The sequence below is a fragment of the Nycticebus coucang genome, chromosome 6, assembly GCF_027406575.1.
Source record: "Nycticebus coucang isolate mNycCou1 chromosome 6, mNycCou1.pri, whole genome shotgun sequence".
In the NCBI taxonomy this organism is placed as follows: Eukaryota; Metazoa; Chordata; class Mammalia; order Primates; family Lorisidae; genus Nycticebus; species Nycticebus coucang.
In genome coordinates this window covers 35,027,642-35,055,041 of record NC_069785.1, presented here as the reverse complement: position 1 = coordinate 35,055,041, position 27,400 = coordinate 35,027,642, and the positions used below count along the sequence as shown (strand labels likewise).

The 27,400-nt window shown below is 40.7% G+C and overlaps 1 protein-coding gene and 1 non-coding gene across 2 annotated transcripts; both read right to left on the bottom strand.

The window, feature by feature from the left end:
- Window positions 1–425: 425 nt before the first annotated feature.
- EMC7 (ER membrane protein complex subunit 7) lies at window positions 426–25,733 on the bottom strand. The gene is made up of 5 exons (XM_053595031.1): window positions 25,406–25,733; window positions 13,419–13,538; window positions 7,708–7,846; window positions 5,993–6,073; window positions 426–890 (listed from the first exon to the last, which is right to left on the bottom strand). The coding sequence occupies exons 1-5, from the start codon at window positions 25,636–25,638 to the stop codon at window positions 738–740; spliced, it is 726 nt and encodes a 241-aa protein (XP_053451006.1). The 5' UTR covers window positions 25,639–25,733; the 3' UTR covers window positions 426–737.
- Window positions 9,743–9,849, bottom strand: LOC128589389 (U6 spliceosomal RNA). The gene has a single exon (XR_008380981.1). It is a non-coding gene; the product is annotated as a U6 spliceosomal RNA (small nuclear RNA).
- Window positions 25,734–27,400: the final 1,667 nt, after the last annotated feature.

The window sequence follows — 27,400 nt, the reverse complement described above, 5'->3', positions numbered from 1 at the left end:
ATCCATGGTGCATTTTGCTCTAAATATAACAACCACTGGCTGTGCCTGTGGCTCAGTGGGTAGGGTGCCGGCCCCATTATATGAAGGGTGATAGGTTCGAACCCGGCCCCAGCCAGCTAAAACATTAGTGGCAATTGCAACAAAAAATAGCCAGGTGTTGTGGTGGGCGCCTGTAGTCCCAGCTACTTGGGAGGCTGAGGCAAGAGAATCTCTTAAGCCCAAAAGTTGGAGGTTGCTGTGAGCTGTGACACCACGGCACTCTACCGAGGGTGACATAGTAAGACTCTGTCTCTAAATAAATAAATAAATAAAACAACCACTCTTTTTAAACAGGAAAAGTCAATTTCAAGCCTCAGATAATGAAAAGACAAAATTGTCAGGAAAGAAAGATATAAGTAAAAAAAAAATTACAAGATAATTTGATCTCTGGATTAAGACTTATTTTAATATACATAATGTATAATAATTCATATAACTTATTAATGTCATCTTCTATAGGACACTGTAATTCAGTTGACATCAATATTGACCTCACACAGACAAAAGACGAAAGCTGGGTTTTCTTGTGTGCCAAGTACAAAACATGTGCCAAAAAGTTAACATATACAAATGTTGTAAGAGATCAACTTTCAGGATGACCCAAGTTTACAGTAGTTGCTTCACATGGTTTTCCCTCAAGACTTGGATGTCACCCAGGGCTGCCATGTTTATATCAATGTCAGCTCTGGACCATCTGACTACCTCCTTTTGCCAGCTCCACTTTTGCCTGTTTTACTGCTGCCGCTGCTAGACTTGCCAGATGATTTTGAAGAGAAGAGTCTAGTCATGAACTCAGAAACATCGGGTAATTCATGGTTGGAATTCAGCATATTCATTGACTGCTCCATCTCCTGTAGGGAGAAAAAGCGTAATGATGAAGGCACTGATATGGATGACGTATTCAGGTCATTAACTCCTTACATTTCCTATTAAGGAAAAAGGGAAGGAGTAGGACAAGTGAACAGTTCTGGTTCCGACCAATAATGCAGCATCATCCTCAACAGTACTTTACCTATGCATCATTAGTAACTATGTTCCATACCTCCTTTATACCACTACACATTCCTTTTTTCTGAGACAGAATCTCCACTTTATCAACCTCCATAGAGTGCTGTGGCATCATAGCTCACAGCAACCTCAAACTCTTGGGCTCAAGTGATCCTCTTGCCTCCACCTCCTGAGTAGCTGGGACTATAGGCACCCGCCAACAACACCCAGCTATTTGTAGAGACGGGGTCTCTCTCTTGCTCAGGCTGGTCTCAAACTTTTGAGCTTAGGCAATCTACCTGCCTCAGCCTCCCAGAGTGCTGAGATTACAGGCATGAACAATGCGCCTGGCTAAACATTCTTATTCTTAGTAAATGTCCCATGAGTGACTGGCTAGGGTTTAATTTGGCTTGGGTTTTAAAAAGAACTTTTTTTCTTATAATGGATATATTTGGTCATAGTCCTGTTATCTTATTTTGTGTTTTCTGATTAAAATGCTTTCTTTTAATGAGTATTTTTGTAATCTCATGCTTTCTTTAGATGCATATACCAGAATATCAATCTTTAACTATGTATTAAGGTATCAGGAAAGTTTGGAAGATAACATCTGTTTCCAAGACTTGATTCCTAAGTCTTAGTAGTACATCTATGAATACTGTATGGCCTGAGTAACTTCAATTAAAGCATCTAAAGCAAGTAACACAAATGTAACGCTGGGATTTGGTACTTTAATTTAGAATTTTTGTCCTCTCCTTTATTGAGCCAACAATCAATAAAGTACAGTTCAATATTACTTTAATGATAGTATAATGTCCATTTAAATTTGATGTGACATTCCAAAAGTGTACTTAAAATTGATTTTAGTTCAGACATGAAAAATACAGCAAATACCATATTATTATTTCAAATAGAACACTATTGGGTATTAGCTTATGATTATTTCTCAAAGGTTTTCTGTTTCTTTGTTTCAGAGTCAGGTTCTTGCACTACAGCTCACACTGGAATGCAGTGCAGTGGCTAGGATGACAAGTGCCTGTCACCATGCCCAGTTAATTTTTAAAAATTTTTTTGTAGAGGCTGAGCACGGTGGCTCACTCCTGTAATCCTAGCTCTCTGGGAGGCTGAAGCAGGAGGATTGTTTGAAGTCATGAGTTTAAGCTCAGCCTGAGCACAAGCAAGATCCAACTCCTTGGGCGGCGCCTGTGGCTCAGTGAGTAGGGCGCCGGCCCCATATGCCAAGGGTGGCGGGTTCAAACCCAGCCCTGGCCAAACTGCAACAAAAAAATAGCCGGGCGTTGTGGCGGGCGCCTGTAGTCCCAGCTGCTCGGGAGGCTGAGGCAAGAGAATCGCGTAAGCCCAAGAGTTGGAGGTTGCTGTGAGCCGTGTGACGCCACGGCACTCTACCCAAGGGCGGTACAGTGAGACTCTGTCTCTACAAAAAAAAAAACAAAAAAACAAAAAAAAAGATCCAACTCCTGCTAAAAATAGAAAAAAATTAGTCAGGCTTGGTGGCAGATACCTGTAGTCCGAACTAATCAGAAGGCTGAGCCAAGAGGATTGCTTGAGCCCAGGAGTTTGAGGTTGCCATGAGCTGTGATGATACCATTGCATCCTAGCCGGACCAATGGGGCAAGACTGTCTCAAAAACAAAACAAAACAAAACAAATATATTTCTGTAGAGAGAGTGTGTGTGTGTGTGTGTGTGTGTGTGTGTGTGTGTATGTGGGGTGGGGGGTCTCTCTATGCTGCCTAGGCTGGTTTTGAACTCCTGGGTTCAAGGGATTCTCCTGCTTTGCCCTCCCAAAGTGGTGGGATTACAGGCATGAGCCAACCACATCCACCCTATTCACAGATTTTTTTTTTTTTTTAATTTTTTTTTGTAGAGACAGAGTCTCACTGTACCGCCCTCGGGTAGAGTGCCGTGGCGTCACACGGCTCACAGCAACCTCTAACTCTTGGGCTTACGCGATTCTCTTGCCTCAGCCTCCCGAGCAGCTGGGACTACAGGCGTCCGCCACAACGCCCGGCTATTTTTTGGTTGCAGTTTGGCCGAGGCTGGGTCCGAACCCGCCACCCTCGGGATATGGGGCCGGCGCCCTACTCACTGAGCCACAGGCGCCGCCCCTATTCACAGATTTTAAAAGAGAAGGTGCTTTTACAAGCAAGGACAGGACAAGAAACATTTTTAATATAAATCAGATATGTGAAGATGTCCTAATAATTAAGAATTAGAAGAATATAGCAAAAGGTCTTGAATCCCTGCAAAAATATATCAACCCTACTTTTAAATCCGTTCATTCTGAAACTCCTGAATCAGCAACTTTTGTAATGTTTACTATGTGCGAAGCAGTTTGCAAGGAATGAACTTTTTTTTTTTTTTTTGTGAGACAGAGTCTCACTATGTGGTCCTCCGTGGAGTACCGTGATGTCACAGTTCACAGCAACCTCAAACTCTTGGGCTCAAATGATTTTCTTCCCTCAGCCTCCCAAATAGCTGGGACTACAGGCGCCCACCACAACTCCTGGCTATATTCTGTTGCAGTTGTCATTGTTGTTTAACTGGCCCGGGCCAGGTCCAAACCCACCAGCCTTGGTATATGTGACTGGCACCATAACCACTGTGCTACAGGCGCTGAGCCAAGGAATGAACTTTTTTTTTTTTTTTTTGTAGAGACAGAGTCTCACTTTATCGCCCTTGGTAGAGTGCCGTGGCATCACACAGCTCACAGCAACCTCCAACTCCTAGGCTTAGGCGATTCTCTTGCCTCAGCCTCCTCAGTAGCTGGGATTACAGGCGCCCGCCACAACGCCCGGCTATTTTTTTGTTGCAGTTTGGCCGGGGCCGGGTTTGAACCCACCACCCTCGGCATGTGGGGCCGGTGCCCTACCTGCTGAGCCACAGGTGCCGCCCTAGGAATGAACTTTTAATCAAATGTAATTTCTGATGTTTCTTTCTACTGGTGCCAGAGTTCATTGACTTAACAAGTTCAAGGATGCAAAGGATGTATTACTTTCTGACAAAAACTAAAGCAAATGTGTCAACATTTAGCAATAAAACATTCTGAAATATCATAAACCTTTCTTTTTCCATAAAGCTTTCTCTGCCATTCCAGTTTGGAATAAATCCATCATCTTCAAAACTTAATTACCCATTAAAAGAAAAAAAAAATACAAAATTCCCTGATGGTAAGAAGAGTATTTTATTTTTTCTATTTATTTGTGTGTTTGTTTATTTCAGAATATTATAGGGGTACACATGTTGTGATTACATAATCTACTTTTGTAGGATGGCACCCTTAGCTCAATGGATAGGGTGCCAGCCACATACACCAAAGCTGGCGGGTTCAAACCTGGCCTAGGCCAACTAAAATAACAATGACAACTGCAACAAAAAAAACAGCCAGGCATTGTGGCGGGTGGCCTATAGTCCCAGCTACTTGGAAGACTGAGGCAAGAGAATCGCTTATGCCCAGGAATCTGAGGTTGCTGTGAGCTGTGCCACCACAGCACTCTACCCAGGGCAACAGCTTGAGACTGTCTCAAAAAACAAAAAAAAAAAAAAAAAAAAAATCTACTTTTGTACATGTTAAATCAAAGTTACAGTGTGCCCTTCACCTAAAACGTGTGCACTGTACCAGTTAGGTGTGAATTTACCCAACCCCTCCACCTCCTTCCTGGCTACTTGATTTCTGTTGCATTTTACTTCCATATGTGCATATAAGAGTTTATACTAATTCTGATTCTTTACTTAGAAAAATGTCTCTGGTTTCATCTAGGTTGTTACAAAAGATACTAGATCACACCTTTTTTATAGCTAAGTAGTATGCCATGATACACATATACCACATTTTATTTTACTTTTTCTTTTTTGGTGAGAAAGAATCTCACTTTGTCACCCTCAGTAGAGTGCCGTGATGTCACAGCTCACAGCAACCTCAAACTCTTGGGCTCAAGTGATCCTCTTGCCTCAGTCTCCCAAGTAGCTGGGACTATAGGCACCCGCCACAACGCCTGGCTATTTTTTTGTTGCAGTTGTCATTGTTGTTTGGCAGGCCTGGGCCTGGTTCGAACCCACCAGCCCTAGTGTATGTGGCTGGCGCCCTAACCACTGAGTATGGGCGCCAAGCCAATACACCACATTTTATTAATCTACTCACGTGTTGATGGGAACTTGGGTTGTTAAGAAGAGTATTTTATAAATCTATTCTGTTTCCACATTTAACTGGACTATGAGCTTATTGACAACAGGATGGCCTATAATTTAATTTTGTATTTCCAGTAACTAGAACCTAGACACTAATTAATAATTATTTATTCAGCAATGAATAAGATGTTGACATACCAATATGCTAAATTGGAGAACTTGAGAATTCAGAAGATATTTGTTGATTACTGGATAGAAGAATAGACACTACCTTCTCAAAACCAAAGATTTTATATGGAAGCCAATATTCAAAACAGAAAAAGTGGCTAATTAGAAGCATCCGACTTACAACCCTCCTCTCCACCTTGCAGAACGAGTAGGATTTTGTGGTAGAGTTTGAAAGCCGTTATTCTATTTGCTGCCCTTGATCTATCTGAATTTCGTTTGTGTGTCTGAACACATAAATTGTGTATGTACTCTGAAGAGAGTTTTGTAAAGAGAGCTTATAGGAGCAATCATTTTGCAAAATATCTGGATTAGGTATACCAGGATTATTTCAACCATTTAGCAGGTGAGGTTTATAAAGAGGAGAGAAGTGGAATGTGTCAGCTATAGGAAGAGACTCAGGCCTTATCATGCAGAACCAATTGAATTTATCTGGTCCGATGAAACAACTAATTAAATGCCAGGAACAATGATATAACCTCTAAAGTAATTTGGCTTAGAAACTGGGATGAAGTTGAAAAAACTCAAGCCATACAGCCACAATGGGCTGGACCAGATCTCAAAATATGTTTCAAAAACCCACAGCCATTATCTTACCCGTCTCATGTCAGGATCACTTGTGTTGACCACTTTGGGCAGAAGCACAAATATCAATAATGGAAGAACCATCATCATAACCTGTGGAAGACAAAAAATTCAGAAAATGATTTTTTCCCCACTTTACAGTTAATAGAACAAAAACTGCACATAACAACCAATGAGGAAATTAAAGATCCAAATGTCCTCTATAGAATAAAACTAACAGCAACCACCTCAGTTCTACTGAACGAGTTCTGACAGGAAGGTGCACTCTCTGACAGGTATTGTAGAGTGTCAGAGTCTAATCTATCCATGTTTGGACTTCATAGTCATCTGATTTCATGTTTGGGCCACCATTTGTATTTTTGTACAGTTTAGTTTTATTTAACACAAATAGTCTGCAAACAGAACTATCAATTCACTTTTTTCAGTCTGTAGTCTGGTATGGGGATCAGTGCTCCTGATAGCCAGCTGGGCTGCTCTTTCCTAATAACTTGATTCTTGGAGAAAACACTAGATTCCCACTCTTAGGGTGGGGAACCTGCAGCCTCAAGGCCACAAGCGGTCCTCCAGATCCCCAAGTGCATCCAGTCCCTTGACCAAATCCAAACTTCATGGAACAAATCCCTTTATTCTTTTTTTTTTTTTTTTTTTGGTTATTGGCCGGGGCTGGGTTTGAACCCGCCACCTCTGGCATATGGGACCGGCGCCCTACTCCTTGAGCCACAGGTGCCGCCCACAAATCCCTTTATTCTAACAAAAGGATTTGTTTTGTAAAATTTGGGTTCAGATAAAAGGCTGCACCCAAGGATCCGAAAGTCCACATATGGCCCCAAGGTCATAGGTTTCCCACCCCTGCAATCGCCTTCAAAATAGTACTAGGCACCTACCTTAGCACGTCAGTTTTGACAAATGACCTAGATGCCTCTATCACTGGCTACACATCCACAGAATTTCAGAAATGAGAACACAGAGGATGAATAAGCTTTCGAGTATCACTACTGATTTCTCCTATTCAACTATCCTCCAGTCTCTTTATTTCTGATAACAGACTCTAGGTACTAATTTAATCCTCTCTAGAGGATGTATAGCCCTTGAATATGCCTGTTTGTGATCTAAATAGCTATCAGCAAGGAATATGCCCCAAACTTAGACAATAATTCAACTTTAAAAAAACAGCAGGAAAAAATGGGTCAGTTTGTTTCTAAAGAAGATACTCTATTAGGGTTTTATAACTAGTACCATAACATCAGTTTCCTAATACCGACTACTTAAATTACCACAGAATAACCTCTCTATTGACTACTTATGTCAAAAAAAGGGAGAAAAACCTTATTCGTTCTATCAATAGGGTTATGAATGATTGCACATTCATCAACTGATTAATATGTACGTAGTTTGAAGGAAGAGACAGCTCCATGTAAGACTTACTGAAATACTCTTATTCTATATGAAATTTAAAACATTTCTATATGGAATTCAAAACATTTCATCGTAAATAACTATCTAATCTGTTGCTCATTTCAATGTCAAATCTATAGTGCTATTCTCACTATATTCTTTTCACTGTGTTCCCAAAGCCACTATTTTCCTGAAATCTGAAAATTACTCACAATTATCTTTTCTTCTAACTATTGGACCTCAGCTTTCTATTTCACAGGAGTTTGAGGTTTTCAATTGCCCAGAAGCAAATTAGGGATTAGTAAAATGTTTTATTTTAGCTTGATACATACCATTGGGTTCATCAAAAAGTCTGTCCAGCCCCATGATTCTCTTTTAATAAAATAAGAAGGTGGACCTGTAGATTTCATTTGGAGAGGATAGGGCAGTCTGACCACTTCTGATGTTTTGATGTAATTCACATATCTTGCTCTGATGAAGCAACATGAGAAAAGCATCAGTAATTCTACTGAAAATATTGCTAGTCAAAAGAATTATTAATAATATATTAGCAATGCCTTATATATACCTTTAGCTTTTTCCAAAATGCACTGCCATCTAAACTTTTCATCTTGAAAATATGATCACAGTAGTTTTATCTGCACGTCTAAAATATTCAGGAAAACAAAAAGAAAGCACACTAGACTTGGAATCTTCCAGTTGTAGCTGTCATAATCTAGGCCTATGAGGTTAGACAAGTTCCTTAACTTCTATTGTTCTTTTTTCAATTAGGCCAGATATAGTAGCTCACGCCTGTAATTCTAGCACTCTGGGAGGCCAAGGCAGGTAGATTGCCAAAGCTCACAAGTTGAGGCCAGCCTGAGCAAAAGCAAGACCCCATTTCTACTAAAAATAGAAAAACTAATCAGGCATTGTGGCAGGCACTGTAGTCCCAGCTACCTGGGAGGCTGAGGCAAAAGGATCACTTGAGCCCAAGAGTCTGAGATTGCTGTGAGCTATGATGTCAAGGCACTCTACCAAGGGCAACAAAGTAAGACTCTGTCTCAAAACAAACAAAGAAATAAAAAGTTCTTTTAGAATCCCTCTAGTTATAAAGTTCTTTGATCGTATTTAGAAATAAATTTATTTTATTATGAACATACCCACAATACTGGATTTTATTACTTTATGTTCTGATGTAGACTATTTTTTCTTTCTTTCTTTCTTTTTTTTGAGACAGAGTGTCACTATGTCACCCTCGGTAGAGTGCCGTGATGTCACAGCTCACAGCAACCTCAAACTCTTGGGCTCAAGTGATTCTCTTGCCTCAGCCTCCCAAGTAGCTGGAATTATAGGCGCCTGCCACAATAGTCAGCTATTTTTTTGTTGTAGTTGTCATTGTTGTTTAGCTGGCCTGGGCCAGGTTCGAACCCATGAGCTCCAGTGTATGTGTCTGGCACCCTAGCTGCTAAGCCACAGGCACCAACCCTATTTTTTTGGTATTGAATAAGTAGATTTAATTTACCTATGTAAAGAGATACCAACAGTTTCCTTCCAGAGATATTATACATTTGTCTCTGCCAAGAATCCAGAGATTATAACTAAAGACTATTTTGTTAATTGCTCAGCTTGGAAGTGATAAATTTATACCCCAAATTTCATAAGGGTAGGAGTGAGGTTATCACATTTTAGGGGAGACTCTTCCCCACAAAGGCCAGGGTCAGACTAAGAATCTGGCCTTTTGTATCTTAATATCAAAGGTAGTAAAAGGAAGAACTAAGTCTGAGATTTAATTCTGACCCCAAGTAAGCCCAAGGCTTGCCTCCTACCAAAGGTAACTGCTAATAAAATCTAACCAGGGGTGTTTAACCTGCAGCCCATGGGCCACAGGCAGATTTGAGACCTACTGTCTTTATCTGTGGTGTCAGATATCACAAAAAGTATACATTGACCTTTTTTGTGTGCTCACCAGCTTTCGTTAGTGTTTGTATTTTTATTTTTTACAATTCCCTTTTTTTAAATTTTAGATTAGTACGAGGGTACAGATGATCAGGTTACACTATTTGCGTTTGTTAAAGTTCAAGTTGTAGTTGAGCCCTTCACTCAGAGAGTGTGCTGTATACCCTTACATTGTGCCCATTAGGTAAGAGCACACCAATCCCCCTCCATCCTCACCTCTCCCCACCATTGGAATTTGTGTTATTCACTCATGAGGGGGTGTAGTTTTCATTTACTGATTTCATATTAGTATTTACTACATTGGATACTTGTTTTTCCATTCTTATGATACTTTGCTAAGAAGAAGGTTCTTCAACTCTATGCAGATATAAAGTCTCCATCTATTTTTTATGGCTGAATAATACACAACATTCACATGCCACAGTTCATTAAAATATGGAATGCTTCACGAATTTTTGTATTATCCTTGCACAGGGGACATGCTAATCTTCTCTGTCTCGTACCAGTTTTAGTATACATGCTGCCCAAACAAGCATTGTTTGTGTATTTAACGTGTGGCACAAGGCAACTCTTACTCTCCCAGTGTGTGGCAGAAAAGAAAAAAAGCTGGATACCCCTGAAAGCCTTGTGACTAGAAAATATCAAAACTCCCAGGTAGGAAAGGGTTTATAGTTTATCCGTGGGGGATTTGCTTTACTTTGGAGGAAACTATATATTTAGAAGAAAATGCCTGTCATATTTTACCCAGCATTTCTAAGGTTTTCATTCTGCCAAAATACCAGAAATGAAGTCCTACATATATATGAAACTAATTTACCATGTATACTTACAATACATTGATCAAAATATTAGGATCTTATGAATCTCACTTTGTTCTCTACTCCGTTCCACCTCTAATCATTAAAATTATAAGGGCCTTGCTTTTTTTAACCTTTTCTTTAAGCATTCAATCACCAGGAATGTTTCTGAGGATATGAATCCAACCAGTCCTTAAATAGAAGAACTCTCTTTCCAAGGTCAAAAAGCAAAGAAAACTTTGTACAGATGCTCCTTAACTTATGTCCTGAAAACTCATCATAAGTTGAAAATATCGTAATTCAAAATGCATTTAATATACATAACTTACCGAACATCATAGCTTAGCCTAGCCTATCTTTTAAACATGCTTAGAACAGTTACATTAGCCTACACTGGGGCAAAATCTTCTGACACAAAGCCTATTTTATAAGAAAGTGTTGAATATCTCATGTAATTCATTGACTACTGTACCAAACATGAAAAACAGAATGACTGTATGGGTACTTGAAGTATGGTATCTATTAAATGGGTATCATTTATCACTTTTGCATTATCATAAAATTGTAAGTTGAACCATAATAAGGGATGAATCATTTGTATTTTTCTTTTTTTGAGAATAGAAAAAATAATTAAAGCATTGAATTGTACAAATTAAAAATCTGTTCCAAGAATCATTTGTATTTAGAACAATGTTTCTGGCCTGGTGCAGTAGCTCATCCCAGTAATCCTAACACTCTGGGAGTCTGAGGCAGGTAGATTGCTTGAGCTCAAGACTTTGAGACGAGCCTGAGCAAGATCACGACCCTGTCTCTAAAAAAAAAAGTTGGGCGTTGTGGCAGGTGCCTGTAGTCTCAGATATTTATGAGACTAAGGCAAGAGTATCACTTGAGCCTAAGAATTTGAGGTTGTTGTGAGCTATGATGACACCACGGCACTGTACCCATGGCAAGAGTGAGACTCTATCTCATAACATAAAATGAATTAATAAAATAAAATAATAAAAAAAATAAAAAATAGAGTAGAGAGTACCCTGTTCCTAAAGAATGAATTTATTGGTGGCATCGTGGTATTAGTTTCCTGATAATATCAAGAATAATCTCTTAATAACTATCTTTGTTCACCACACATGCTAAAAAAGGAGAAAGATAGGAGCTAGTTAGATAAATGGTGACAGCTATGAAAGGACTAACATGCAGCTAATACAAAAGATGAGACAGCTCCACGTATAACTCATTCTATTTGTATTGTAGCATATTTACATATTATTATTATTATTTTTTTTTTTTTTTGTAGAGACAGAGTCTCACTTTATGGCCCTCTGTAGAGTGCCGTGGCCTCACACAGCTCACAGCAACCTCCAACTCCTGGGCTTAAGCGATTCTCCTGCCTCAGCCTCCTGAGCAGCTGGGACTACAGGCGCCCGCCACAACGCCCGGCTATTTTTTGGTTGCAGTTTGGCCGGGGCTGGGCTTGAACCCGCCACCCTCGGTATATGGGGCCAGCGCCCCACTCACTGAGCCACAGGCGCCGCCCTACATATTATTTTTTAAAACCTTTCCATGTCAGGGGAAAACAAAAAAAAACAAAGAAAGAAGAAAAAAATAGAAGTAAACACTAACTCAAATGTAAATATTATGGTATTTGGGCCAGGCACAGTAGCTCACACGTATAATCCTAGCACTCTGGGAGACCCAGCTGGGTGGATTGCCTGAGCGCACAGATTCTAGACCAGTCTAAGCCAAAGCGAGACCTCATCTCTAAAAAAATAGCCAGGCGTTGTGGTGGGTACCTGTAGTTCCAGCTACTCTGGAGGCTGAGGCAAGAGAATCGCTTAAGCCAGAGTTTGAGGTTGCTGTGAGCTGTTGACACCATGGCATTTTACCAAGGGTGACAAAGTGAGACTCTGTCTCTATAAATAAATATATATACATATATATATTTATGGCAAATTACATATATATTTATATATATATATATAAAATGGTACTAACTGAACACAACTCTAATATGTCAGATCAACTTGGGGTCCCTACAAATTAGCCTAAATATCCATGGTACATACCAAAAAAATTAGTAGTAAAATAGAGTTCCTTTTACCCAAAACTGTTCTTGTCTTTCTCTGCATGGCCTGTGTTTTTTTACTGCAACACAGAGTAATAACTCTCATAGTTCAAATAAAGAGGAGACATTACCACTTAAAATTGCAGGGCCTGGCACGGTGGCTCACACCAGTAATCCTACCCCTCTGGGAGGCTCAGGCAGGTAGATTGCCTGAGCTTAGGAGTTCTAGACTATCCTCAGCAGGAACAAGACCCTGTCTCTAAAAATAGCTGGGTGTTGTGGCGGGCACCTGTAGTCCCAGCTACTTGGGAGGCAGAGACAAGAGCAGCTTAAGTCCAAGAGAGTTTGAGATTGCTGTGAGTTACGATGCCATGGCACTCTACCAAGGGCAACAAAGAGAGACTGTCTCAAAAAACAAAAAAAAATTTGCTTAATATACTTTCTAGTCAGATTAGACCAAAGAGGGTATTACTGCCATGAGACAATAAAAAATAAATAAATAAATAAATAAATAAAATGGATCCATTATAATGGAAGGCTGAACTGAAGACTGCGTACATCTACACAACTGCCCCAACTTCAGATAGGTTTTGCGATTCCACACTCTCAGTTTAAATTAGACCAAAGTTCTTTTCACCTCAATCTCAAAGCACATGTTTGCAACTTAGAAATTCCAAAATTCCAGAAAAAAAAGGGAAGAAATTCTGAAATTCCTTCCTATTCTATCAGCCTCTAACACTTTTTATCTTATCATATATCCTCACTTTGAAATGAACAACCTACTGTTTTCCCTAGATATTAAATTTCCTTTGCACAGTTAATATTTTAGAAAGGGAAGATTATAGGAGTTTCAAGATCAACACAGTATTAAATAGTTATTAAGCGGTATTATCAAAACATTCCAAAGAAAAACAGGTAATAGCAGTTGCAATTTACAAAAGTATTATTTCCAACCTTAATTAACACATTTCAGTGACAACTTTCACAGTGCTTTTGCTCCTATAACAAGTAATCTTACTTTTTCTCTATATAATTAAATAAATTTTAATCCAGAGTAGGGAGAAGTTCAACTTTATAATTTTATCAACGTCTACACTAAAACAACATAAGGATACTTAAAATGTTTTAAGGAATATCTGTAGGTTAAATAAGAAAACTTCAATCTTAACTACAAATTATAAAAGGAATATACAATGAGGTATTTAGTAGCCCAGTTTTTGGTAAAAATTAAATCAGGCACACTTACCTCATTTTTCCTTTTGAAGTGATATCCACTCGGACAGGATCAAACTTGTAAGCTGGAGATATAACTTCTACTACATAAGACCCAGAAGGTATATCATGAACCACAAAACTTCCATCTGTCCTGGAAAAATAAAAATCATATTTAGTTACTTGTGATCAACAGCTTAGTCTTTTCTTATGTCTTAAATCATCTGTTAACTTCCAAATAACTCATCAAGCTAAATCATGGAAGAAGCCCAAGTGCCCATCGACCCATGAATAGATTAATAAATTGTGGTATATGTACACCATGGAATATTATGCAGCCTTAAAGAAAGATGGAGACTTTACCTCTTTCATGTTTACATGGATGGAGCTGGAACATATTCTTCTTGGCAAAGTATCTCAAGAACGGAAGAAAAAGTATCCAGTGTACTCAGCTCTACTACGAAACTAATTTATAGCTTTCATATGCTATAACCCAATTATAGCCTAAGAATATGGGGAAAGGGAAAAGGGAGGGGAGGAGGATTGGTGGAGGGAGGGTAATTGTTGGGACCACACCTACAGTGCATCTTACAAGGGTATATGCGAAACTTACTAAATGTAGAATATAAATGTTTTAACACAATAACTAAGAAAAAGCCAGAAAGGCTATGTTAACCATGTGATGAAAATATTTCTAATTGCATATAAAACCAGCACATGATACCCCATGATTGCATTAATGTACACAACTATGATTTAATAAAAAAAAAAAAAAACATCAAAAAACAAACAGAAAACCTGGCAAGAACTGTCCCACACTTCAGCTACCATAATTACACTGAATAGGTTCTAAAAATACCCAAGACCACTCCAGAGTAGCAGAGAACCCTGACATTGAAAAGTACTTCTGCTTCTGTGGTGACACCTGCAGATGACAGATGACAGGAACATAATTCCTATTCTGAACCCATGTCTTCATGCAGTGAAACTATCAATATACATTATTATTATAATACTACAGTTCCAATTTTGCCAATCCCCCCAATAATTTCTTAGCATTAAAAATGGCATTCTGTTCTAGATTTAATTTGAATTTTTCACAAAAAATAAAAGGTATAAGTATCATTTGTTATTTACAACTTTGTTATAAGGTTATAAATAATTCTCATTTACTTGGGTTACTTCTTCTTGGATATGTAGAATTTTAAAATGTTTATGTAGTTAAAAACCATCCTTCTTTTCCATACTAATTTCTTCTAAACCTTTTAGACTTAGAAAACTGGATGGCTCCCACAGCTCAGTGGGTAGGGTGCCTGCCACATACACTGAGGCTGGCAGGTTCAAGCCTGGCCCAGGCCTGCTAAACAATAATGACAACTACAACAAAAAAATAGCCAGGTGTTCTGGTGGGTGCGTAGTCCCAGCTACTTAGGAGGCTGAGGCAAGAGGATCACTTAAGCCCAAGAGTTTGAAGTTGCTGTGAGCTGTGAGGACACAGCACTCCACTGAGGGCGACATAATAAGACTCTGTCTCAAAAAAAAAAAAAAATCTAAAACTTTGCCTATAAATGTACACTATATCATGTAGGTATTGTTGGATCCTGATATAAAAAACAATTATACAAAAGCATTTTTTACATAACTGGGTATACATAAAAATAGACTGCATATTAGATGATATTAAGATATTATTAATTTTGTTGAAGCAATAATGGTAATATGATTTATAAATTCTTATCTCTTAGAGATATATACTGTTTTTACAAGTGTAATTATATTATGCATAAAACCATTTTAAAAATTCCAGAAAAATAAGCTTCCTTGCAACTGGGCAGGGTGAGTCTGGGGAGACAAGACTCTAAGCATGTCTGGCTGGTGGGATCTGCCTACAATCATCCCTCTGAGGACACAGGGAGTCAGTGAGAGACTCCTGGACCCCAAGAGGAGGACAAAAGCAGTGGAAGATTGGCAAGTGGTTGTGTGTGTTTGTTCGGTCTAATCCCACCGGCAGCTGTAAGTACAGTAGCAGTGAGATTGCAAACTGGAAAGGCCTTACCTGTGAGCTGTTTTGGTGTTTTTGGGCTTCGTACTCAAGTTGAACTGCCTTGGGCAGGAGTGCAGAGAAATTTGGGCATTGTCTAGGGCCCAAGACTGAGCTGCTGAGCCAGACGGAGCTAATAGTGTTCAACTGTGGGCCGCAGGGAGCCATTGTGAGAGAACTGCCCCAGCAAGCTCCGCCGTCAGGGTTGCAGAGCAATGATCGGGCGGGAGCTGGTAACCAAGTGACTGAGCAGCCTAATGCGGGGACTGAGCCGCCTTCCAGCCTTAACCCTCAGGGGCAAAGTGAGACCGGTTTTGGCACATTGGGTAACTGGATAGCCACTTCAGCAGTGATCCCAGTGACAAGCACTTTCCTGGGAAAGCTTCTGCTTAGCCAAGTTTAGAAGTTTAAAGTGCCTTTTAAGAGGGTTGAAGAGAGATTTAGGGCATCCACCCTGTGGGGTTTGAGAAATCACCAGAGGCCTCCAGTCGTTATCAGCATTGTGATTAGCATCTCATATTCCAAAAGAGCACCTGTTGCCCAGACAATATTCAACAAGATATAGATACTGCTTTTTTTGTTGTTGTTGTTGTTTTGTTTTTTAATTTCAACCTTTTTCGTACAGATTTTTTTCTTTCTTTTCTTTCTCCATTTTTCTAGTTTAAATACAATTTCCCACTGCTGCCTTTTTCAATAATTAGAACTTCATTTTTGCTAGTGTTTCTACACCTATTATTTGGTTTTTCACCCAATTTTATACCATAAAGTTTTATGTTTGCCTGTTTTGGTTTGATTTATAGCATTTTTGTTTTTCCTCTCTACTTGGTGTAGGTGGGGTACTGTGTCCAATCAGGTTAGCAAAGAGCTGCTGACCTCAAGGGAACCACCCAACCCGGCACCCTCAGAGGTTGGGTTTTTTTTAAGGTTGTGTCAAAGTACCCTACTGTACACCTATATTGCTCTGTCTCCCTCTTTCTGTGCCTCTCTTCTTTTTGTCAATATTCTCTTTAAACACCCCCCTCTCCTTTCTCTTTTTTATTTTCTTTCTTTCTTTTATCCCTTTTTTTTTTTTTTTTGTAGAGACAGAGTTTCACTTTAATGCCCTTGGTAGAGTGCTGTGGCATCACACAGCTCACAGCAACCTCCAACTCCTGGGCTTAAGCGATTCTCCTGCCTCAGCCTCCCGAGTAGCTGGGACTACAGGCACCCGCCACAACGCCCGGCTATTTTTTGTTGCAGTTTGGCCGGGGCTGGGTTTAAACCCGCCACCCTCGGTATATGGGGCCTGCGCCCTGCTCACTGAGCCACAGGCACGGCCCCTTTTATCCCTTCTTGCTCTTCAACCTTCTCATCCTTCTGGTCCTGTACCAAAAGGACCCAAGGAAACCCTAGTCCACAGGCACATCAACTTAAGGAGCAAGAGGAAGTGAAAGGAAAATTAAATTAGGGCAAGGAAACAGATAAAAGGAATCACTCATGAGGAAGAATCGGCAGAAACATCCTGGCAACATGAAGAACCAGTCCAGAGCATCCCCTCCAAGGGACCGTGAGGTAGCTACTGCAGAGGATTCCACCTATAAAGAAATGTTAGAAATGACAGAAAGGGAATTTAGAATATACATGATGAAAACAATGAACGAAATAATGGAAACAATGAAGGAAACTGCTGATAAAGTAACCAAAAGGAAATCCAAAAACAGAATCAAATAAGAGATGAATGATATGAAGAATATAAGAAGGATATAGCAGAGCTGAAGGAACTGAAGTAGTCAATTAGGGAACTTAAAGATGCAACAGAAAGTATCAGCAACAGGTTAGACCATGCAGAAGAAAGAATTTCAGAGGTAGAGGACAAAGTTTTTGAGATAACTCAGATAGTTAAAGAGGCAGAAAAAAAGAGAGAGAAAGCAGAATGTTCACTGACAGAATTATGGGACTTTATGAAGCGTTCAAACATACGAGTTATAGGAACCCCAGAAGGGGACAGAGAATACCCCAGGGGAATGGAAGTCATACTAGAGAATATTGTAAATGAAAATTTCCCAAATATCACCAAAGATTCTGACACACTCCTTTCAGGGGGATATCAGACCCCAGGTGGTTCCATTACAATGTTAAAGAGCAGTGGAGACAATGGGCAGCCTTGTCTGGTTCCTGATCTGAGTGGAAATGATTTCAATTTAACTCCATTCAATACGACATTGGCTGTGGGTTTGCTGTAGGTGGCCTCTATTAGTTTAAGAAATGTCCCTTCTATACCAATTTTCTTAAGTGTTCTAATCATGAAGGAATGCTGGATATTATCAAAAGTTTTTTCTGTATCAATTGAAAGAATCATATGGTCCTTATTTTTTAGTTTGTTTATGTGCTGAATTACATTTATAGATTTACGTATATTGAACCAGGCTTGAGACCCTGGGATAAATCCCACTTGGTCGTGGTGTATAATTTTTTTGATGTGTTGTTGGATTCTGTTTGTTAGGATCTTATTGAGTATTTTAGCATAAATATTCATTAGTGATATTGGTCTACAATTTTCTTTTCTTGTTTGGTCTTTCTCTGGTTTGGGGATCAAGGTGATGTTTGCTTCGTAGAATGTGTTGGGTAATATTCCTTCTTTTTCTATATTTTGAAAGAGGTTTAGTAATATAGGTACTAGTTCTTTAAAGGTTTGGTAGAATTCTGACATAAAGCCATCTGGTCCTGGGCTTTTCTGTTTAGGGAGATTTTGTATAGTTGATGCTATTTCAGAACTTTATATAGGCCTGTTCAACATTTCCACTTCGTTCTGGCTAAGTGTTGGTAGGTGGTGTACTTCCAGGGATTGGTCAATTCCTTTCAGATTTTCATATTTCTCAGAGTAGAGTTTCTTGTAGTATTCATTAAGGATTTTTTGGATTTCTGAGGGGTCTGTTGTTATTTCATCATTACCATTTCTGATTGATGAAATTAGAGATTTTACTCTTTTTTTCCTGGTTAGGTTGGCCAAAGGTTTAACTATTTTACTAATCTTTTCAAAAAACCAACCTTTGGATTTATTGATCCATTGTAAAATTCTTTTGTTTTCAATTTCATTTAATTCTGCTCTGATTTTGGTTATTTCTTTTCTTCTGCTGGGTTTGGGGTTGGAGTGTTCTTCCTTCTCCAGTTGATTGAGATGTCCCATTAAGTTATTAACTTCCTCTCTTTCCGTTCTCTTGAGGAAGGCTTGTAGTGCTATAAATTTCCCTCTTGGGACTGCCTTTGCAGTATCCCAGAGGTTCTGGTAATTTGTGTCTTGATTGTTGTTTTGTTCCAAAATTTGGTGATTTTCTTCTTAATCTCATCTATAATCCATCTATCCTTCAATATAAGCTTGTTTAGCTTCCATGTTTTTGTATGGGTATGCAGGTTCCTGTTGTTATTGAGTTCAACTTTTATTCCATGATGGTCCGAGAAGATTCAAGGAATAATTTCTATTTGTTTTAAATTTGCTGAGGTTAGATTTGTGGCCTAGGATGTGGCCGATTTTTGAGTATGTTCCGTGGGCTGATGAGAAGAATGTGTATTCAGTTTTGTTGGGATGAAATGTTCTGTAGATGTCTGTTAAGTTCAGATGTTGAATGGTTAAGTTTAAATCTAAAATTTCTTTGCTTAGCTTCTTTTTGGAGGATCTATCCAGCACTGCTAAAGGGGTGTCAAAATTTCCAACTACTATGGAACTGGAAGAAATCAAGTTGCTCATGTCTGTTAGAGTTTCTCGTATAAAAATTGAGGTGTGTTCTGGCTGGGTGCATAAATATTAATAATTGAAATCTCATCATTTTGAGTATTACCTTTAACAAATATGAAGTGTCCATCCTTATTCTTCCTCATTTCAGTTGGTTTAAAGCCTATTGCATCTGCGAACAGGATCGCAATGCCTGCTTTTTTTTGCTATCCATTTGCCTGGAATATAGATGACCATCCCTTCACCTGAGTCTATATTTGTCTTTTAATGTAAGATGAGAGTCTTGTATGCAGCAGATATCTGGCTTCAGTCTTTGTATCCAGTAAGCCAACCTGTGCCTCTTTAGAGGACAATTTAAACCATTCACATTAATTGAGAATATTGATAAGTCTTTTGAGAGTCCGGTGGACATTTTAAATCCTTTTGCGACTGTAGAAGTTGGAATTTGACCAAAATTTTCCTCCAGCACAAATTTACTTTTGTGCTGGAGGATTATGCTGGTCTTTATGGAGGATAGGTCTGAGAATATCCTGGAGAGCTGGTTTAGTTATGGCAAATTTCTTCAACATGTGAATGTTATTGAAGTATTTAATTTCTCTGTCATAAATGAAACTCAGTTTAGCTGGGTGCAGGATCCTGGGTTGAAAGTTATTTTGTTTTAGGAGATTAAAAGTCAATGACCATCCTCTTCTAGCTTGAAAGGATTCAGCAGAGAGATCTGCAAGAATATTATTCTAATATTCTTGCCCTTGTAGGTGGTTATCTTTCATCTGGCTGCTTTCAGAATTTTCTCCTTCATATTAACTTTAGTGAAATTGATTATGATATGTCTGGGGGATGTCTTATTTGGGTTGAGTCATGCTGGAGTTGTGAAACTATCTGCTATCTGAATTTCTGAATCTCTTGGCAGGTCTGGAAAGTTCTCCTTCATAATCTCCTGGAGAAGAGACTCTGTGCCTTGTGAAGTCACTTCCTCACTTTTGGGATCCCTATAAGACGAATATTGGTTTTCTTCGTATTGTCCCAGAGCTCTCTGAGAGAGTGATCTGTTTTTGCTCTCCATTTCTCTTCCTCTTTGAGAGTTTGGGAGCATTCGAAAGCTCTGTCTTCAATGTCAGAAATCCTTTCTTCTGCTTGCTCCATTCTGTTACTGAGGGATTCTACTGTGTTTCTCAGATCTTTGAGGGCTGCAACTTTTTGTCTCAATGTGTCAAAATCTTTGGTCATTTGGTCTTTGAATTTGTTGAATTCTTGAGATATCTTTTGGGTTACCGTTTGGAATTCTAATTCAATCTTATTTGCTATCCAGATTCTGAATTTGATTTCTGACTTCTCAGCTATTTGTTTTTGCATGGGATCTTGCGCTGTGTCTGCCCCATTGATTCTTGGGGGAGTTGATATACTCTGATTATTCATATTGTCAGAGTTTTTCTGTTAATTTTGCCTCATGATTGTTTTTCACCATTGCCTCTGGCCGTCCTCAGAGTTGGGGAGGTGTCTCTCCAAGATTAGACCCCAGCGGATCACTCTGTTGTTGCTGGATCTTTGTAGCAAGTGACCCTGTGTAGTTTCTCTGGGGCTGCCCCTGCCAGGGAGTTCTGCTTGAGGAAGGAGCTCTGGAGTGTGATACACCCGGATCCAGCAACAGGGCGGGAGGTGGTGCGCACAGTTCTGGGAGTGCCTGGCACCCAGTGACTTTGGCACGGGAGAATGGCTCTGCGCAGAGGCAAGGAGGGCTCCAGAAGGCACGCGACTACCAGAGTCCCTGGCCAGACGAGCAGGCCGGTGTAGAGGCAGGGAGGGTACAGGAGGGAGGACGCAGGGTTGCGTGGCTCCCACAGTTCCTGGTCAGGGCATGCGGAGGCCCGGAGGGCGCGGGTCGCGGGTCGTGACGCAGCTCTTATGGAAGTCCAGGCAGCGCCAAGCCCATGAGTTTGAGGTTGCTATGAGCTGTGAGGCCACGGCACTTTACCCAGGGCAATAGCCTGAGGCGCCCGTGTGCCAAAACCAGTCTCACTCTGCCCCTGAGGGTTAAGGGTATAAAGCAGCTCAGTCGTTGCCTTTAGGCTGCTCAGTCACTAGGTTACTAGCTCCTGCCCCATCCTTGCTCTGGGACCCTGAGTGTGGAGCTTGTCGGGGCAGTTCTCTCACAATGGCTCCCTGTGGCCCACAGCCAAACACTATTATCTCCGTCTGGCTCAGCAGCTTAGTCTGGGTCCCTAGACAAAGCCCAAAGTTCTCCACACTCCTGCTCAAGCTCTCCCCAAAGCAGTTCAACTGAGTGCCAAGTCCAAAAACACCGAAACAGTTTACAGGTAAGGCCTTTCTGGTTTACAGTCTCACTGCTGCTTGTACTTATGCTGGCGGGATTAGGTCGATCGAACACACAAAACCACTTGCCAGTTTTCCACTGTTTTTGTCCTCCTCTTGGGGTCCAGAAGTCCCTTGCTGACTCCCTGTACCCTCAAAGGGATGATTATAGGCAGATCTCACCAGCCAGAGATGCCTGGAATCTTATCTCCCCAGACTCACTGTGCCCTGTTGCAGGGAAGCTGTTACTCGGCCGCCATCTTGGATGTATCCCCCCGACAAAGGTTTAATAACCAGAATCCACAGCGAACTCAAACGTGTAAGTAAGAAAAGAACAAGTGAGGGCAGCACCTGTGGCTCAAAGGAGTAGGGTGCTGGCCCCATGTGCTGGAGGTGGTGGGTTCAAACCCAGCCCCGGCCAAAAACTGCAAAAAAATAAAAAAGAACAGAACAAGTGATCCCATTGCAGGCTGGTCAAGGGACTTGAAGAGAAACTTCTCTGAAGATGACAGGCGCACGCACTACAGACATATGAAAAATGCTCATCATCCTTAATCATCAGAGAAATGCAAATCAAAACTACTTTGAGATATCATCTAACTCCAGTAAGATTAGCCCATATCACAAATTCCCAAGACCAGAGATGTTGGCGTGGAGGTGGAGAAAAGGGAACACTTCTACACTGCTGGTGGGAATGCAAATTAATACATTCCTTTTGGAAAGATGTTTGGAGAACACTTAGAGATCTAAAAATAGATCTGCCATTCAATCCTGTAATTCCTCTACTGGGCATGTACCCAGAAGACCAAAAATCACATTATAACAAAGATATTTGTATCAGAATGTTTATTGCAGCCCAATTCATAATTGCTAAGTCCTGGAAAAAGCCCAAGTGCCCATCGATCCACGAATGAATTAATAAATTGTGGTATATGTACACCATGGAATATTATGCAACCTTAAAGAAAGATGGAGACTTTACCTCTTTCATGTTTACATGGATGGAACTGGAACATATTCTTCTTAGTAAAGTATCTCAAGAATGGAGGAAAAAGTATGCAATGTACTCAGCCCTACTATGAAACTAATATATGGCTTACATATGAAAGCTATAACCCAGTTATAACCTAAGAATATGGGGAAGCGGGAGAGGGAGGGGGAATGATGGGTGGAGGGAAGGTGATTGGTGGAATTACGCCTACGGTGCATCTTACAAGGGTCCATGTGAAACTTAGTAAATGTAGAATATAAATGTCTTAACACAATAACTAAGAAAATGCCAGGAAGGCTATGTTAACCAGTGTGATGAAGATATGTCAAATGGTCTATAAAACCAATGTATGGTGCCCCATCATCGCATTAATGTACACAGCTATGATTTAATAATAAAAAATAAATTAATTTAAAAAAAAAGAAAGTAGAGTACATAGTCTTACTACGTCAAAAAAACTGAAAACTACCTAAATGTCCAAAAACAGAGGACTGGTTAAATTAACTGTGGTATATATACAGTGAGAAAAACAAGAGAAGTCTTGTTCATCCCCAATTTCCTTCCTCCCCATTAGTCAAGTCCCAAGCCACCTCCAATAACCTGAAATATCCTAGTCCTCTGAGAGGCCAAAGTGGGTGGATCACCTGAGCTCAGGAGTTCGAGACTACCCTGAGCAAGAGCAAGACCCTATCTCGACTAAAAATAGAAAAAACTAGCTGAGCATTGTGGCAGGCATCTGTAATGACATCTACTCGGAAGCCTGAGGCAAGAGAATCCATTGAGCCCAAGAGTTGGAGGTTCCTATGAGCTATGACACCACAGCACTCTACCAAGCATGACAATGTGAGACTCAGTCTCAAAAGAAAAAGGACAAAAACAAAAAACAAAAAAAAGCACACACACACACACACACAAAAAAAAACCCCCCAGCTACAATACAAACTACCTACCCCTCTTCCAACAAGGTTGTCACCATAAGCTCCTCATATTAATTCTCAATTAACGTTTTAAAATACAAATGGAAGGAAATGCTATCACAAAAAGCTGTTCACAAATATTAAGTGAAAAAGACACGTTTAAAGTACTGTATATATTTTCTATCAAAAACATAGGTCATGATTCAAAAAAAAAGTTTGGGGAAAAAAACCCAGTAAAATAAGGGTTACTTGTACTTTCTTATTTATAAATAAATCTATTACTGATATACTATATTTAATCATTCATTCATTTATTTTGAGACAGAGTCTCTGCTCTATTGCCTGGCTAGAGTGCCATGGCATCAGCCTAGCTCACAGCAACCTTAAACTCCTGAGCTCTAGAATCCTCTTGCCAGAGCTTCCTGAGTAGTTGGGACTACAGGCACCTACCATAACATTCTGCTAATTTTTTTCTATATTTAGTAAAGACAGAGTCTTGCTCTTATTCAGGCTGGTCTTATCTCCTGTACTCAAGGGATCCTCCTACTTCAACCTCCCAGAGTGCTAGGATTACCAGGATTGTGAGCCACAACACCAGGCCGATATACTATGTTCAAAGTGAAAACAACACATGCTTTTCAAAAGAACTGTATACTACAGAAGAGTAGAGAGGTTATATGGTAATTAAAGGCTACTTTTCCAAAGCTTTATGACAGCATTATCATTAAAACATCACATAATAGGGTAAACCCTAACAAATGCCCCAATGCCATATTTTTAATGACAGATGGCATTAAAATGCTGGTTGTAAATTTGTCACTATTTATTTATTTATTTTGAGACAGAGCCTCAAGCTGTAACCCTGGGTAGAGTGCTGTGTTATCATAGCTCACAGCAACCTCCAACTCCTGGGTTCAAGCGATTGTCCTGCCTCCACCTCCCAAGCAGCTGGGACTATAGGTGCCCGCCATAATGCTCTGCTATTTTTTGGTTTCAGCATTGTTTGGAGGACCCGGGCTGGATTCGAACCCACCAGCTCAGGTGCATGTGGCTGGCGTCTTAGCCTCTTGAGCCACAGGCCCGGAGCCAATTTGTCATTATCAATCTGAAGTTGAAATTCTCATTTTAGGGCAAGTCAGATTTAGAATTAAACATCTCTATTTGAGTTGTCTGATTTTCAGATACCACTTGCTGGTGTACAAAAGCACCAAAGAAACACTTTCTTTCCTAAATACTTTCATTCAGTTTGCCGTTCCGCTTTCCAAGCAGGGTGGAAAGATTTAAAACATCATACATACACCAGACATGTAAAAAGCAGGCTGCTACAAAACTAGTGCTTTACGAATTCATTCCATCTTTTAAAATAGACAGAAATCTCATATCCTCTAATAGCTGGAAAAGAGTAAGGAACGTAGAGAAACTCTAGTCTCACATAAATGACAAGTGTGATATAGTTAATCCCACAGAGAATTTAAGTGTAAAAAAGAACAGCAATCCCATCCCTAGGCCAAAAAAAAAAAAAAAATGTGCTCTGATTAGGGACTTCAGGGCCCATTAATTTTAGAAGCGGTAACATTACCTTCCCAGTCTATATCATCACTAAAAACCCTTAAGGCTTTGAGAATTCCAACTTGTTTAGCCTCTTTCTACACAACGTCAAGGTACCAAAAGACTGAAATAAATGCAAAAAACGACTGGGTTCCAGAGAAAACAGATGAGATGCAAAGGAAAGAATCCACCAAGCAAAATAAGAAACCACCTGTCCCCAGAGCCCAGGTGTGGTCGTCCTCATACAAGGCCAAAATGAGGTCGAAAATAATTGACTCTACTGCTCTGACCCTAGGGTGAGCGCCTGCCACCTTCATTTCCGAGATAGGGGACCAAGGGGAAAGTGTCCAACTGCCTGCCAACGTCTCCCGACATAGACCGTTACAACACCTGCACCTTCAGTCTGAGAAAGCGATGTCGTTCCATCCTGACACTTTGTTCTCCCCTAGATTCCCCCCTCCAGCCTCCATTCCAACCGATATCCTGCTGCCCTCAAGATGCTCACTTAAGGAAGCCGACGTGCTCTTCTCCGTCTACTAGCACTCGGGCCGCCGAGATCCAGTCCTGGGGCTTCACTCCTGGAACGACTGCACGCCCCTCAATCTTGAAGCGGTCTCCCACGCCGACCCCACTCCCTCCAGATCCCTCGGCAGCAGTCCCGGACACCTCCGAGCTCTGGGTATCCCCTGGTAGTAGCAGCAGCAGGACGGAGAAGTAGCTCCACAGAGCGGCAGCCATGACAGCGGCTCTCAGCAGTCGGGCCGGCAGCCTCGGAAACCCGCCCGGTCTCCCAGCCGGCGCCGGCCAGATGTCGTCATCACCGCACGCCGGATGCGGCCGGAGGCGGAAGTGCTTACCCAACTACTCACGTCGAGGTTGCAGGGCAGTGGGTAGAACGCGTCAAGTGCGAGTGAAGGGACTGCCCACGGAGCCTAAGTGCGAGGTGTAGGCCGGCGCGGTGGCTCACGCTTGCAGTCCTAGCGCTCTGGGAGGTCGAGAAGGGCGGATCGCTTAAACTCAGGAGTTCGAGACCAGCCTGAGCAAGAGCGAGACTTCCGTCTCCACGAAAAATAGAAAAAAGTAGTCTGGCGTCCTGGCGGGCGCCTGTAGTCCTTACTGCTTGGGAGGCTGAGGCAAGAGGCAAACTCTTGAGCACTAGAGTTTGAGGTTGCTGTGAACTATGACGCCAGGGCGCTCTGCTGAGGGCGACTGAGCAAGACTCCGTCTAAAAACAAAGTGAAGTGTGTTGCTGTGGCAGCCAAGGACCTCGCGGGAGTAAAGGATAACGAGGCTGAGAAGGGCGTGGTCCTGAAGTATTGCCTGTAAATGAGGCTCCGGCTCCTAGAGAAACAAGTCTCAAAGGAGCTTTTAAAAAATTAGAGACTCCTCAAAGACGTATGGGATACGAGGCTTCTGTTTGTTGTCTATGTATAGAAGATAGCTGGAAAAATAAACTACAAACTAAGGGTTGCCTCTGGTGGAAGAATTGGAGGATAATTTATCTGACACTACACCATCCTGTTTTGAATGCTTTACCGTAAGCATAACAGCAACGTTGCAGGGGGGAGGGTGTCACTGTGGGTCACTGGGGCTGTAAACAAGATTTCAAATATCATCTGCTACAGCCTTTCCGTTTTCTTGATACTAGAAAGACAAGTGACTTGCCCAAAGTTTTGGGGCCCTGGCCATTGCTCTACTACAGATCCTTATTGAAGTTTATTGAGGGCAACCCATAGTTTTGCCTTGTTCTCTCTTAGAGTTAGCTTCCCAGGGAAGAGCAACAAAAATTGAAAAGAAAAAAAAAAAAAAACAGTTGCAAGAGGCAAGTACTGTATGGGAATTGTCACCCTGGGGGCTACTGTTATGTTCTTGTCTCCCTGACATCAGCTACTGCCACGTTAGGGTACTGTTCCATCATCTTTTTCTGAAAATGGTTATTGCTAAACATTTGGTTTTTGCAAAAAATAGGACTACTCAAAAGAAAAACAAATTTGACTTTCTTGTCTATCAGGTATATCTCTTATTTGTGAGTGAACGGGAAATCTTGGTTCAGGAAGTTCATGGAGAAGGTTTGTTTTCATCTTAATTACTTTAAAATCTGTTTCAGTTCTTGAGTAGATAACACATTCTAGTGTCAGAAGTAAAGATAAGTGCTGATTATAACCAGTCTGTGGTGTCCTTAATAGACCTAGGGCCAGTGACAAGACCTTCAGAAAACAATGTGACTCCAGCAGGCTTTGTTCCTCATGCCTCTGAAAAGATTGCTGAGATACCCAATCTAGAACTGATCCTTGTTTCCACTAGACCAGTGGCTCTCAACCTTCCTAATGCTGCAGTCTTTTAATAAAGTTCCTCATGTTGTGATGAACCTTAACCATAAGTAGAAACAAAAATAATTTTATGGTTGGGGGTCACCACAACATGAGGAACTGTGTTAAAGGATCGCGGCATTAGGAAGGTTGAGAACCACTACCCTAGACTCTTCTCATTCAGCAGAAGT